A 13,945-nucleotide genomic window follows, 5' to 3' on the forward strand; every position below is an offset into this window, starting at 1 on the left:
AGGTTTGGGAGAGGTCGGGGGGAGGGTTGGGGTCTGAGAGAGCACGCCTATTAACATCAAGAACCAGGGACTGGTCAATGAGAGAATGTTGTGGAAGCAGGGGGGGCAGGACCAATCTAAGACAATCGCGGGGTGCGCCGTTGTGACGCAACTGCAGGGAGGAGGGCAAGAGTAGCGCTTTGGGGGCGCGCGTGCGGGCGCGCGCCTACGCTCGGCTCTGCGCTTGCGCAATCGTTGCCCGTTTTCCGCCCGAGAAAAGTCTCCTCCAGCTGCGAACTCCGGAAATTCACCCTTCCACCCGGAAATGTTTGTTGAGGAACATGGCGCTGTTGTGGCGAGTCCTTGTGAGTGATGGAATGACTTTCCGTTTTCCCTTGGCTGGCCCTGGGGTTAGGGGCAGGGGCGTCTTTTCTGCGGGGGTAGAGGAGGGAAGCTGGGACCTCCCGAGGGGACTGTGGGAGTACGGGGCCGGAGCAAGTGACAGGTTCTGGGTGGGGGAAACTGAGGCAGGTTCTACAGATCACCATTCCCCGACAGGGCTTTGACCCTAGATGTGGGCTCCTCAGGAGCAGAAAGACTGGCGTCTCCTCGGATGGACTTCAGCCACCCTGGACGTCCATCCTCGTCACTAGCTGCGGCTGTGTTATCTCTGGTTGAGGTGTGGACAAGGCATAAAACTGAGAGAGACCTTGGAAACTTATCACGGCCCAGTTCTTTTTACAGAGGAGGAAACTGAGGTACAGCTCTGCTACTTACTAACTTGCTCCTTGTGTGACCTTGAAGCAAGTTGCTTCACCACTCTTGGGCCTCAGTTCATTCATCTGTTGAGAAATAAAAGGGGAGATTGGATTCGATGGTCCCTCTCTAAAGTCCCTTCCAGGTCAAAATCCTAAATCATATAGTTGGTAAGTGATAGAAAACCAAGGCTAGTCATTTTCCCCTTCCACTGTATATCAGTACTTCTGTTGATGAAAATGTTTTTAATGATCTTAGCCAGCCTGGAGTAGTGGACAGATCTCAGAGGAGCTAGAGCCCTTTATTTCGTTAGATCCTGTAGAACAGTGGAATGTCCAATGGATTTGGAGGCAGAAAATTTGGATTGGAATACTGGTCTTACTACTTGCTACTTGTGTGATTTTTAGCCAAGCCACTTTTCTCTGGGCTTCAGTTTCCTTCCCTGTAAAATAGTGGGATTAAATTTGTCCATCTCTAACCTTCCTCCCAGGTGGAAGTCTTGCTGTATTGTGTTTATATAAAACAATATTTATGTTAGCAGCTTTAGATTCTTAAAAGATTTTAAAGACTATTAATACAAAGTCAAAATTGTGGAAAAAGAGATAGGGATGGGACCTATGATTTCATTGACCTACCTCTTGGAGGAGGAAACTTCCTCTACCCATGTGGGTCTGCATTTTCTCTATAATTCATAGTCTTAGATAGTTGTCTCATGATAATAGTAATGGTAACATTATTAGCTAATATTTTTATAGCTATTTAAGGTATGTAATAACTTTACAAATATTTCATTTTACCCATACAACAATCCTGGGAGGTAGATGTTATTATCCCTATTTTACAAATGAGTAAGCTGAGGCATAGCTTAAGTGACTTGCCCAGGATCTCACAGCTGGTGTTTGAACCAGGATTTGAACTGCAATCTGACTCCAGTGTTAAATCCACCGTGCCACCAAGCTACAACTAGAGCTCTGATAACTGACTCGCTCAGGGTCACAAAGAGTGTGTGTCAGAGGCAGAACTCAAACCTATGTTTTCCTGGCTCCAAGACCTACTCTTGTGGATAAATATCTTTGAGGAAATGCTTGGAGGATAACTAATCTGAGGATGATGCAGTGCTACTTTCCTGAAAAACTGCCTCATCTAAAATAAGTGCCACAGTGCTTCTTTTCCTGAAAAATTGTAAGATTAGACCACCTGGGGGCAGGAGCAGTGTCTTACCTAAACCTTGCATTTCCCTTAGATTTGAGCATAGAATGCTCTCTGCACACAGTAGGCGCTTAATGTCTATTAAGTGAGTGAATAAAGATTATAAATTTACTGAGATCCAGGAAATCTAAAGTTATAAGGTCAGGCCATGAAATCCAGTGGTCTTTCCATCATATCCTACTGCCCCTAATTTTATAAAACTTAAAGCATCATATCAATGTGACAGTCATTTGTGTTCTGTGACTGCTACAGCATTGTAATTATTCCCACTTCTACTTCCTCTGACTCCATTTTAGCCTCCACTGGCTACCAGAGTAATTTTTTTCGTTTTGTTTTTTTAATGTTTAGGCAGTTGGGGTTAAGTGACTTGCCCAGGATCGCACAACTAGTAAGTGTCAAGTGTTTGGTCTGAGGCCGGATGTGAACTCAGGTCCTTCTGATTTCAGGGCCGGTGCTCTATCCACTGCGCCACCTAGCTGCCCCCCAAAGTAATTTTTTAAAGTAGTGTTTTCACCATGTTATTCTCACCAAAACCTTCCACTTCAACCAAATTGGTTTCCTTAATGTTCCCCAAATATGCCTTTCCTACCACCTTGTGCCTTTGTTTATTCCTGGAATGTTCTTCCTCTCTGTTTATTCAATTTGTACCCATTCTTCAAGGTCTAGTTAAAGTTTTGTTTCCTTCATGAAGACTTCCATGGTTACTTCAGTTAATAGTGATCTTTGAACTTATTGAATCATAAAATTTTAGAGCTAATAGGGGCTTAAGAAGTCATTTAGTCCAACCTTTACATGACATGAAAACCCTACAAAATAGATTAATAAAACTTGCTAACCTTATTATCCCTAGTACTATCCTCTGGAACCACATATTATCTTTTTACCAGCTTCCATACAGCTATTAACATTCTTAAGCATATAGGCTATTGCATCTCTATTCCTTTGTCCCTAAAGTACCCCAGGAAACTCTTATTGGCACTACATAGTCAAGAAGTTATAAATGTTAATGTAACAGTGAAGTGGAATGTACCAGAAGCCACTGTGATCTTTGCTCCTTGTATATCGAAAGGGTCTTGCTTTGGAATCTAGACCCTCTTCCTCTGCCCATTGTATAGTGACTACTGCAAGAGTCTTACTAACTTATGAATTGAGAATGTTGTTTGGTAAGATTCTCAGGGATTTTCTTTTATCTGCTGGGAAACTAAGGTTGTTACTTAAAAAAAAAGTTTTAGTGATTTCTTTTATTATATCAACCCCTTCTGGACCCTCCCTTGAAATGAAAACAAAACATAACAAAACAACCCCTGTAGCAAATATACATAGTCAAGAAAAACACATTTTCTCATGAAAAAGCATTAAATGTTCTTCTAAGCACTGTGGGAGATAGGAAGACAAGAGAGTCCTTGCCCTGAAGCAGTTTACTTTCTAATCCAGGGAGACCATAAATGTAGCCAGAGATAGGGACTAGATTTCTGATTTCACTAGCATTTGGAGCTTCTGTTGAGAAACTTACTCCACCAATGTAGTAGGTGCAAAACTTCTCTGCAATTTACAGTCTTAGAGTTGCCTGAAGTACCAAGAGGTTTTTTATTTTATTTTTTTTAATGAACAAAAATATATTTTCTTTCTTCTCCCACTTTTGTTGCCAACCCTTTTACAAGACAAAACCATTGCAACAAATATGTATAATCAAGCAAAACAAACTCCAGCATTGACTATGTCCAAAAAAAAATATACCTATATATCTATATCTATATATATATCAGTCTGTACCCTCAGTTAATCACCTCTCTATCAGGAAATGGGTAGCATATTTCATCGTGTTCTCTGGAATTGTGGTTAGTCATTGCATTGATCAGAATTCTTAAGTCTTTCAAAGTTTGTCTCTGTAACATGCTTACTGAATAGGCTAAGATACACTATAAGGGGGATTAATTAAGAGAAATAATGGCGAAAAGGAAAGGTAAGAGTGGGAGAAGAGGAGAAAAAGAAAATGAGAGAAAAGAGAGAAGAGGAAAGGATGAATACAGTTCTGTTCTATTTGGATTTGTAAATCATTGTGAAAATTGTATTTTGTGGGACTGGCTCTGGTGCCTCTGGGCTGCCTGATTGTTTATCAAGGGCCTGAAAGTATCCATGTTGTTATTTTGATGGAGCTTGTTTCCTTCTCCCTCTCCCCTAATACCCTGCTAAGGTTATTTTAAAGGAGATTCTTTAAGTATTTATCTCTCTTTCTTCTACCTCATCTCTGTTTACCTGGTAGCTACCCATTACCTTGGGCAAGTCACTTAATCACTCTGCCTCTGGTTCCCATCTGAAATGAGAATAATATCAGTACTACATGTTTCATGGGTTTGTTGTGATGATCAAATATTATGAAGTGTATAAATGTCACCTGCTGTTATTGTTGTCATTTGTTGAAGAGGAGGATTAAAAGGTTTTGAGGGAAGCACTAAATACTGTAAAGAGAGCTGGAGTTGGAGTCAGAGGACCTGGGTTCAAATTCTGCCTTGGAACTTGTGTGGCTTTGTGCAAATCCCTTAACCTCTGGACCTCAGTTTCCTCATCTGAAAAATAAAGAATTTGGAATAGAATGACCCTGAGGTCCCTTCTAGCTCTACATCTAAGATCCTATGTTAGTAGAAGGGATTCCTGATATGAATGGAAGATCAGTCATCAGTCAGCAAGCATTTATTAAACTCTTAGCGATATGCTAAGTGCTGAGGGTACAAAGACATACAAAAATATCAGAGATTTTACATTTATGATAGGGAAACTTTATTTCAATCACTAGGTGCATTCAAAATATATACAAAATAGATGGAAAATTATCTGGGGGGGAAGGCAGTGGCAGCTGGGGAGACCAGGAAAAGTTTCTGCAGAAGGTGAGATCACAGCAAATCTTGAAAGAAACCAGGGTAACTAAGAGGGCAAGGGAGGGGGGAAAGCAGTCCAGCCATGGGAAATAGTGTAAAGGCACAAAGTTGGAATGTTGTGTTTAAGGAATAGCAGCAAATAGGCCAGTATAGCTGTATGTGTGTAGGGGAGGAAAGTGTAAGAAGACTGAAAGGTCTTTCAGTGTCAAACATGAGAATTTATATTTTATCATGGAAATAATAGGATGCCATTGGAGGTCATGGAGTGGGTGTGTGTGTGTGTCTGTGTGTCTGTGTGAGACATGGTTAGACCTGTTTTAGAAAAGTCATCTGGGCAGCTGAGTAGAAGTTGGATTAGAACATGAGCCAGGGAGACCATTTAGAAGGCTATTGCAGTAATCAGGTAAAAGGTGATGAGGAACCTGAACTAGGGTCGTAGTTTTGTGAGTGGAGAAAAGATAAGTCATGAGTGAGTCAGTAAGCACTTAGTAAGCATGTACTATGTGCCAATCACTATGCTAATCACTGAGGATACAAAAAAGAGGCAAAAGACAATCCCTAAACTCAAGGAGTTCACAGTCTAACTGGAAGACAAACTAACAAATACACACAAATTATGTGTAGGATAAATAGGAAATACTTAATGTAGGGAAGGCACTAGAATTAAGATGGATTGGGAAAGGGCTTCCTGTAGAAGGTGGGATTTTAGTTGAGACTTGAAGGAAGCCAGGGATATGAGGAAGCAGAGATGAGGAGGGAGGAGAGGATTCCAGGTATGGAGGATAGTCAAAGAAAATTCCTGGAGCTGTGAGGCAGAAACAAGAACACTCAGCATCAGATTGGATAATTGGGGTTAGCGAGAGTAAGGAGTAAGAAATGACACTTAGGCTTAGAGCCTGGGAGGGTGGTAACATCTTCAACTAATAGGATGGATATTGATAAGAGGGGAGAGTTTGGGGATTTATCATTTCTGTTTTGGACATGTGTTTGAGATGCCTACTAGACATCCAGTTTAAGATATCTAAAAAGCAGTGGGTTATGTAGACCTGGAGCCCAAGAGACTTAATTGTATTGTATTGAAGATTGTATATATCTGGGAATCATCTACATTGAGATGCTAATTGAACTCATGAGAGCTGAATCAATGAGACAAGAGAAAAGGGTCTAGGATAGGGATGCCTCTAGTCAGTGAATGTGACATGGGTGAAAAACCAAGACAGCAAGAGACTGAGAAGAAATGTTAGGATAGATAGGAGGAGAACCAGGAGAGAATGTCATGGAAGTCTAGAGAAGAGAGAAGAGTGTTCAGGAGGAGAAGGTATTCAACAGTGTCAGATACTGTGGATAAGTCAAGGAGGCTGTGAAAAGATTGAGGAGAAAAAAGACCATTATGTTTGGCAATTGTAGGTGACATCTAAGATCTCATTCTAATGTTATGATTTTAGTGTGTATCAGAGTATGAAATACAAAAGGAATTCAGTGAGGATTAGTTGATGATAATCAATAAAACATTAAGCACCTTGCTAGACAATAATACTGCTATACAGCAAATTTATAGATACTTGCTGAACATCTGCTGGGTGCTTTAGGGATTGTAAAGAAGTATAAGATTGTCCCTGCCTGATTTCTCAAAGCCCAGATGCTTGGCAAAAAAGTTTCATTCATTCCCACTTTTAAGTTGAATAAGTTCTTTTGTATTTTTCTTCAAGTAGTATTTTAGGGTTGTCATAGATAGCTGCTACCTTTCCTTTTCTTACCCGTCTCCTTGGCCTCAGTTCCCTTTCCTTAGATGTATTTAGGAAGAATAGATAATAGACACACTGAAAATGCCACTTAACTCCAGCCTTGCAACTGTGCATGCTCATTGTCAGGGTGAGGTTTCACTAGTTCTATAGTAGATGCTTTTACCTAGCGAGAAATGCAACACATTGCAGAAAACTATTCTGTATTCTTAGGAAACAGTAACCATATTCAAATGATTTAAAGCAGGACTGAATAAATTTACTTTATATCTAGGAACTAGCCTAGCCCTTAAAACCTAAGAACCAAACAAATTTCATAGAATCAGAACACCAGAAGTGACCTTAAAGCCTAGAATGTCAGAGCTGGAATGACCCATAAAACAGAGCAGGTCACACATGAGCTGACATTAGAACCCAGGGCTTATGCCTCCCAGTCCGGGCCTCTTTCCACAGCAACATTCTGCTTTATTCAGTATACTACCAAATGGTCCAACATATTTTATCCATAGTTTTTTATGCTATTGAGAGTGGGTGTATTCAGAGGAAAATGGAGAAGCAATGCAGTGGAGTGTAGGAAGACCTGAATTCAAATGCTGACTCTTCTGCTTTCTCTCTGTGTGACCTTGAAAAGTCACTCCACTAGGTTTCAGTTTCCTTATCTATAAAATGAGGTCATTTGACCATATCATCTCCAAGATTCCTGCTAGTACTAAATCCTATGGTCCTACTGTTGTAGCTGTAGTTTGTGGGGGTCAGAGAGGAGGAGAAGCTGGACTGTCTCACTTTTGTATTTGTAATCCCAACACTAACACAACGTCTGGCACATAGTAGGCAATAATAAATTATTGCTTAACAAATACTTAATGATATATTATTAATCCATACTTGTATAAATATAATACTTTAATAAATAATATAAATATAATAGTTTAATAAATATTTGTTCATTGGTTGTTTGGAGGAAGAATGATCCAGATACAGGTGTGCTTGTAATGGACTTTGGCTTATGAGAAATGAGCTCCTTGTTCTCCTGTAGGGTCCTGGTGGTCTCAGTGGTCAAGAGGGGATTAGGCAGTGAAGAAAAAGGCAGAGCAAAGCAGTTCCAATTGGGCCCCCTGACAGAGAACTTCATTCTCTTCCTTCTTGGAGAAGGTGGAGCCAATAACTTAGTCAGAGTTTCCAGTAAGAGTCTTTAAATATATGTAGATACACACATACACACATAAATAATTGATGCCTTTTGTTGTTACATTGCATTCATTTTTTAAAAAATTAATTTATTTTGAATTATCAACAATCACTTCCAAAAGCTTTTGAATTTTAAATTTTTCTCGCCCTTCCTTCCCACCTCCCTCCCCAAGACGGCGCACAATCTGATATAGGCTATATATATACATTCCTATTAAACATATTTTCACATTAGTGATATTTTAAGTAAGAATTAGAACTAATAGGAGGAACCACCAGAAAGAGGAAACAAAACACAACAGAAGAAAAAAAAGAGCAAATAGTATCCTTTGATCTGCATTCAAACTCCATATTTCTTTCTTTGGATGTGGATAGCATTTTCCATTGTGAGGCCTTTGGAGATGTCTCAGATCCTTGTATTGTTGAGAAGGATTAAGTCTATCAATACTAGTCATCACACGTGGCTATTACTGTGTACAACTTTCTCCTGGTTATGCTCATTTCACTCAGCATCGGACCATACAAGTCTTTCCAGGTTTTTCTGAAGTCAGCCTGCTCATCATTTCTGTAAGAAATAGTATTCCATTACATTCATATACCACAACTTGTTCAGCCATTCCTCGATTGATGGGCATTCCCTCAATTTCCAGTTCTTTGCCACCACAAAAAAAGCTGCTATGAATATTCTTGTACATGTGGGTTCTTTTCCCATTTGTATGATCTCTTTGGGATACAGGCCTACAAGTGTTATTGCTGGATCAAAGAGTATGCACATTTTTATAGCCCATTGGGCATCGTTCCAAATTGCCCTCCAAAATGGTTGGATCATTTTACAACTTCACCAACAATGCATTAGCGTCACATTCATTTTTGAACATATCCCTTGCCCTACTATAGCAATACATTTCTTGTAACAAATATTTTAAGAGAAAAAAGTTAAGTAAAGCCAACTTAAGCAATACATTGACTATGTTTGATAGTATTTTCAATATTTCATGCTCATAGTCTCCCACCTCTGCAGTGAAGGGAGTTAGTTATACTTTCTAAACTCTTCTCTGTGGTGAAGTTTGGCCATTATAATTATACAGTTAATTTTTTTTTAGTATGAATCTTAATGGATGAAGTTTAATATTTAAATTGCTATTTGTTTGAGATGCTGGGTAGATAAACGAACTTTTGGGGTACCCTGGTAATCTGCCATCTAAAATTTGTTGAACTTTGACCTAAATTATACTAGTGTGATTAGATGACACGCTGAAGAGCAATTTAGTTCGTTCCATTACAGTACTTCTACTTCCAAAACTGAATCACAAGCTAATTTTTTTCCTTTACTTAAAGAAATTTTCATTCTTTTTTAAAGAAATTTATTTTTAATCCACAAGTATTTACTTTCTCTCTCCTACCCCGCATTGAAAAAGAAAGAAAAATAAAACCCTTGTAACATATTCATTGTCAAAACAAATTAAACATTGGCCATGTCCCAAAATATTATGTCTTATTCTGTATCTTAAGTTTATCTTTTTTGTCTGGAGGTGGGTAGCATGCTTGATTACTGCTTCATCACTGGTCCTCCAGAATTGTGGTTGGTCTTTAATCAGAGTTTTTCAGTCAAAGTTATTCGTCTTCACAGTGCTATTAGTATATAAATTGATTATATAAAATGATAGCTCACATTATTATGCATCAGTTCATACAACTCTTCCCAGGTTTCCCTGAAACTGTCTCTTTGGTCATTTCTTACTGCATAATAGTATTCTTTTATATTTACATACCACAATTTGTTCAGCCATTCGTCAGTTGATGGACACCACCTTAGTTTCCAATCCCACTATTAAAAAAGCTGCTATAAATATTTTTGTGCATATGTATCCTTCTCTTTCTTTGATCTCTTTGGGGCATAGACCTAGTAGTAGAACCAGTGGATCAAAGGGTATGCGCAGTTCAGTGACACAAACTTAATTTAAAGAGAATGAAATAACAGAATGATGAATTTAACTTTGAGAGGCAAAAAGTACCAAACTACATAAACAAGTTAGGCCATTCCAGAAAATAGGGAAGGTTCTATTCTCATAGTTTCTGTGTGGACAGTTTCCTGTCCTCCTTTATCTTTATCTATCCTGTCCTTGGTGACTGCTACTGGGTCTATCAGCCTCTTGGTAGCTGCAGAAAATATATTCCTCAATATCTGAATACAGATCACTGGAACAGGGCTTAGAAATGCTGTAAATTTCAACTCAGAGAGACAGATCACAACTAACAGCAAAGCCATTACTCCTTCATCATCCATAACTACTCACCTGGCATGTCTACCCAAGGGTATAGAACGTAACTCTGAAAAAATAGCCAGTTTCTGTACTTGGGCTGGAACACAGACATGTAAGTTAGTCAAAGAAGTCTAAACACATGTGTAAATCTGAGTTATTGGGTGAGGGTGGAGAGGAAAAGAACAGTGAATGGAGTAACTGGAGCCAAGTGGGATGGGTCTGCAAAGCTTTTATGAAGGAAATGAAGTTTTAGCACACCTGTGAAGGAAGGTAGAGAATGTTGTTTAATAAGGAGGACGAGTGGCTCAGGAGTGGAGAAAGACAGCTAGGAGATTGGCTTTGTCTGGATTACTGAACACCAGGAAGTGTGTGGTTAGATAGAGAAGTTAGGCAGTAGGGACTCAGTGGAAATCTTAAAGAGAGGCAGTTTGGTTTAGTAGAAAGAATATTGAGTTGGTAGTCTAGGTTCTGCCACTATCACAGCCTGACTATATGCAGTCTATTCCCTTCAGGACCTTAGTTTCTTCATTTGTAAACTGAGGAGGTTGTACATCTTTAGGGCTCTTTAAAGTTTTGAAAATATGATTTATAATCAAGCTTCTTAATTTGATTAAAGAAGCATTTGGGATTGACTTCAGGTTTCTGAGAAAGAACACGTGTTCAAAAGCAATACAAAGAGAGGCTCACAGAGTATAGTGGAAAGAACAGTGCATCTGGAGTCTTTTTCTTTTTCTTTTTGGTGAGGTAATCAGGGTTAAATGTTAAATGACTTTCCTAAGGTGCACAGCTAGTAAGTGTTAAGTGTCTGAGGCCAGATTTGAATTCAGGTCCTCTTGACTCAAAGGCAGGTACTCTATCCACTGTGCCCTCTAGCTGCCCCCCCATCTGGAGTCATAAGAGAAAATTTTGTGTCCTGGCTCTGCCACTGATTAGCTTTGTGACACAATTTCTTAACATCTTTCAGCCTCGTTTTTTTTTTTTTCATCTGCAAAATGGCAATAAAGATACTTTATGTCAGACCTGCACACCTTGGTAATAGGTGGAGACCAAAATTAAAATGGGCTGAACTTTTTTGGGCTGCAGAAGGTATAAATGATGATTAAACTATTTTGCAAATCATATTTTAAAAGGGAAAATTTCAATTAATATCAATTAATTACACTTAATACTTAAGATTTTTATTTGTCATGAAATCACATTAATGTTTAAAAGTACTTTGTTAAGTGGTACAAGTTTTAATACTTTTTTCAGGTTTTCTTACTGTTTACATTTAGTAACGACTGAAAACACAGCAAAAAGATACAACTCTTGCTCCTCTACAGTCATGTGACAAACAGGAGAGAGTATGCAGTGGTAACCCACCACCAGATTACATGATGGGCACAATAGTGACTAGTGGAAGGTGGATTAAGCAGGGCACAGACAAATCTCTCCTTACATCTTTACTTTCTTTTACATCTTTTCCTTTTTTTTGCAGGCTACCTGAAATCCTTTGGCGGCTACAGGCCTGCTTTATGTTTTGATGGTCAAATGGACTGATGTATGCAAAGCATTTTTAAGTTTTAAGGTGTGCCACATAAATGTAAGCTGTTCTTAACCAAGGAACATGATTTTTGCAACTATATATTACAGATTAAGGGGAAGAGGACCTTCTTGTTTTAATTTAGGCACAGTTGAGTGTCAGGACCAGAGTTGTAGCTGTAAGAGGGGATAGATAGCTGGACCTGCAATCAGAAAGACCTGATTTAAAATCTGGCCTCAGACTCATACTAGCTCTTGTAACCTTGGGCAACTTACTTAACTTCTGTCTGCTTCAGTTTCCTCAACTATAAAATGGGGGTGATAATAGCAATCTCTTATAAGAATAAAATGAAATATTTGTAAAGCCTTTAGCACAGGGCCTGGCACATAGTAGGCACTTAATAAATCCTTCCCTTGTCCCTCCCTTCCTTCCTTTCCTCCTTCTGTCCCTCCTTCATTCCTCCCTTCCTTCCTTCATTCCTGTGTGAATGGAGAAGGAAGGCTGAGATTGAAGTGACTGTTTACTAATAAGAATTGATTTAAAATATTGATATAAGGCCAAGTAGAGCCCAAATTATGTTGACACATTTCTGTTGATATTGAAAAAATAAGTGATGAAATTCTTCAGAAAATTTTCCAAAAGTTCACCTTGTTCCTTCTTGCGTTTTCCTCCCATTTCTTTTTTTGGGATGAAACTTAACATGTTTTGTCTTATTCCATATTTGAATTTTTAGGAAAGTAGCAGCTGACGCTGAATAATGCTGGTAGGTCTTTTTCAGTTAAAATAGAAAACCAAAGAAACCTCTAAATCACAGTCCTTTAAAAAAAAATTACAAACCTCAGCAGAAGTAGAACATTTTTAAATTTGAATTTGTCTTGTCTGAATGGAAACTTTTAGGTTTCTAGAAGTTTGATTCTGTTCTCTTTCCCGCAAAAAGATATGTCATTTCAATAATAATAGTTATAATAACTTAACATTTTAAAATCACTCTTCAGAATCTTTTATATATGCCATCTTATTTGTTATTCAAAATAAATTTGTATTTAAATTTGATAGTGCCAAGTATTACACCTATTTTACAGATGAAGGAACTGTGAGTTCATCAAGTAATTGAACTAGATAAATTTGGAAGAGACCTTCAAAACTGTGAAGTCTCTTCATTTTGCAGATGAGGTAACTGAGACAGGTTAAGTGACATGCCCAGATAATGTTTCAGTCAAGGTTTGAACTCATGTTTTCCTGACTCCTAGGCCAACAACACTCTATCCACTGTGCTACTTAGCTGTCTCTAGGTAACATGTGCCATATCACACTACTAGCAAGTAACGAGTTTGGATTCATATACTTCCTACTTCAAACCCATTGCTCTTTCTGCTACATCATTTCTTAAACTATATTGGTAGTGGTTGTTTTGACCTGACCTCTGATTTTATTGGTTTGGGGAATCTTCAGTGTGAAGATCACTCTCAGATGTAGACCAAACTGCCTGTAACTTATTATTTTTGAGAATTTCCTGGGGCATTGAAAAGTTGTGACTTGCCCATGTTTATAAAACAAATGTGTGCTAGAGGTAGTGCTTGACTCTCTCAGTCTTCCTGACTCCAAGGCTGGCCTTTTATCCACTATAGTATATTGGAAAAATCCTTTTATCAAGGGGATTTGTGCTGTGAAGTTTGGATTCAGTCAAAGGGCCTCACTTGAGGACCATAGGTTCCCCACACCTGCAGTATACCATGTTGTTTCTTGAGAGTTGAACAATATTCATCCCTCTGATTTTACCCATTACAGTATATGGTATATAATCTAGGAATTTACTGCTCCTTGACAATCCTCCTTGAGCCCTCTCTACTGTATTTCATGATGCAGAGATTGCAAACTTTTTTTCCTTTCACCCTGATAGCAATAAACCTAGTCTCTTACTACACCGAAAAGATAGAGGACATCTCATGTGGGCTCCCATAGCTCTTCTCCTTCATTCTTCAGAATTTCGTAGAATAATCATCTGCTCTTCTAGTCACAGCGTAAGAAGTAAACCTACTCTTCACTGAGGCTGATCCCTCCATTTTTGTTTTTTGCCTCTTCTAGGATCTCCAGTAGTCATATTTTCTTTACTGTAAGTTACTTCCCATTTGTATCTGAACATTCTCATTTTCTCTTCTTTCCCTTTTAACTCCTGTCCCCTTCATTCTCTTAAACATGTCAAGACAATTTTGTCATGACTGATACCCCTACTTCCTCACTTCCTGTTATCCTTCAGCCCTTTGCATGCTGGCTTCTGTTCCCTTATTGCCATATTGAAACTGTTCTTTCAAAGGTCATCAGTGACCTCCTACCAAATCCATTGATCTTTTTTTTTTAGTTTTTATTAACCACTATGAATTTTTGATACTGTTGATATGAAGAATTACT

General features: G+C 38.6%; 1 protein-coding gene across 2 annotated transcripts in view; it reads left to right on the forward strand.

The window, feature by feature from the left end:
• Window positions 1-244: 244 nt before the first annotated feature.
• Window positions 245-13,945, forward strand: part of LOC114046698 (ubiquinol-cytochrome-c reductase complex assembly factor 1) — a 118,114-nt gene continuing 104,413 nt past the window's right edge. The window contains exon 1 of one of the 2 annotated variants that reach the window (XM_027867125.1): window positions 245-344. In XM_027867125.1, the coding sequence (XP_027722926.1) occupies window positions 321-344 (24 nt within the window). In that variant the 5' untranslated portion in view covers window positions 245-320. The remainder of the gene's footprint in view (window positions 345-13,945) is intronic. The other variant, XM_027867126.1, reaches the window with a different exon arrangement.

This window comes from Vombatus ursinus, unplaced genomic scaffold, assembly GCF_900497805.2.
Source record: "Vombatus ursinus unplaced genomic scaffold, bare-nosed wombat genome assembly UNPS02014785.1, whole genome shotgun sequence".
NCBI classification, from domain to species: Eukaryota; Metazoa; Chordata; class Mammalia; order Diprotodontia; family Vombatidae; genus Vombatus; species Vombatus ursinus.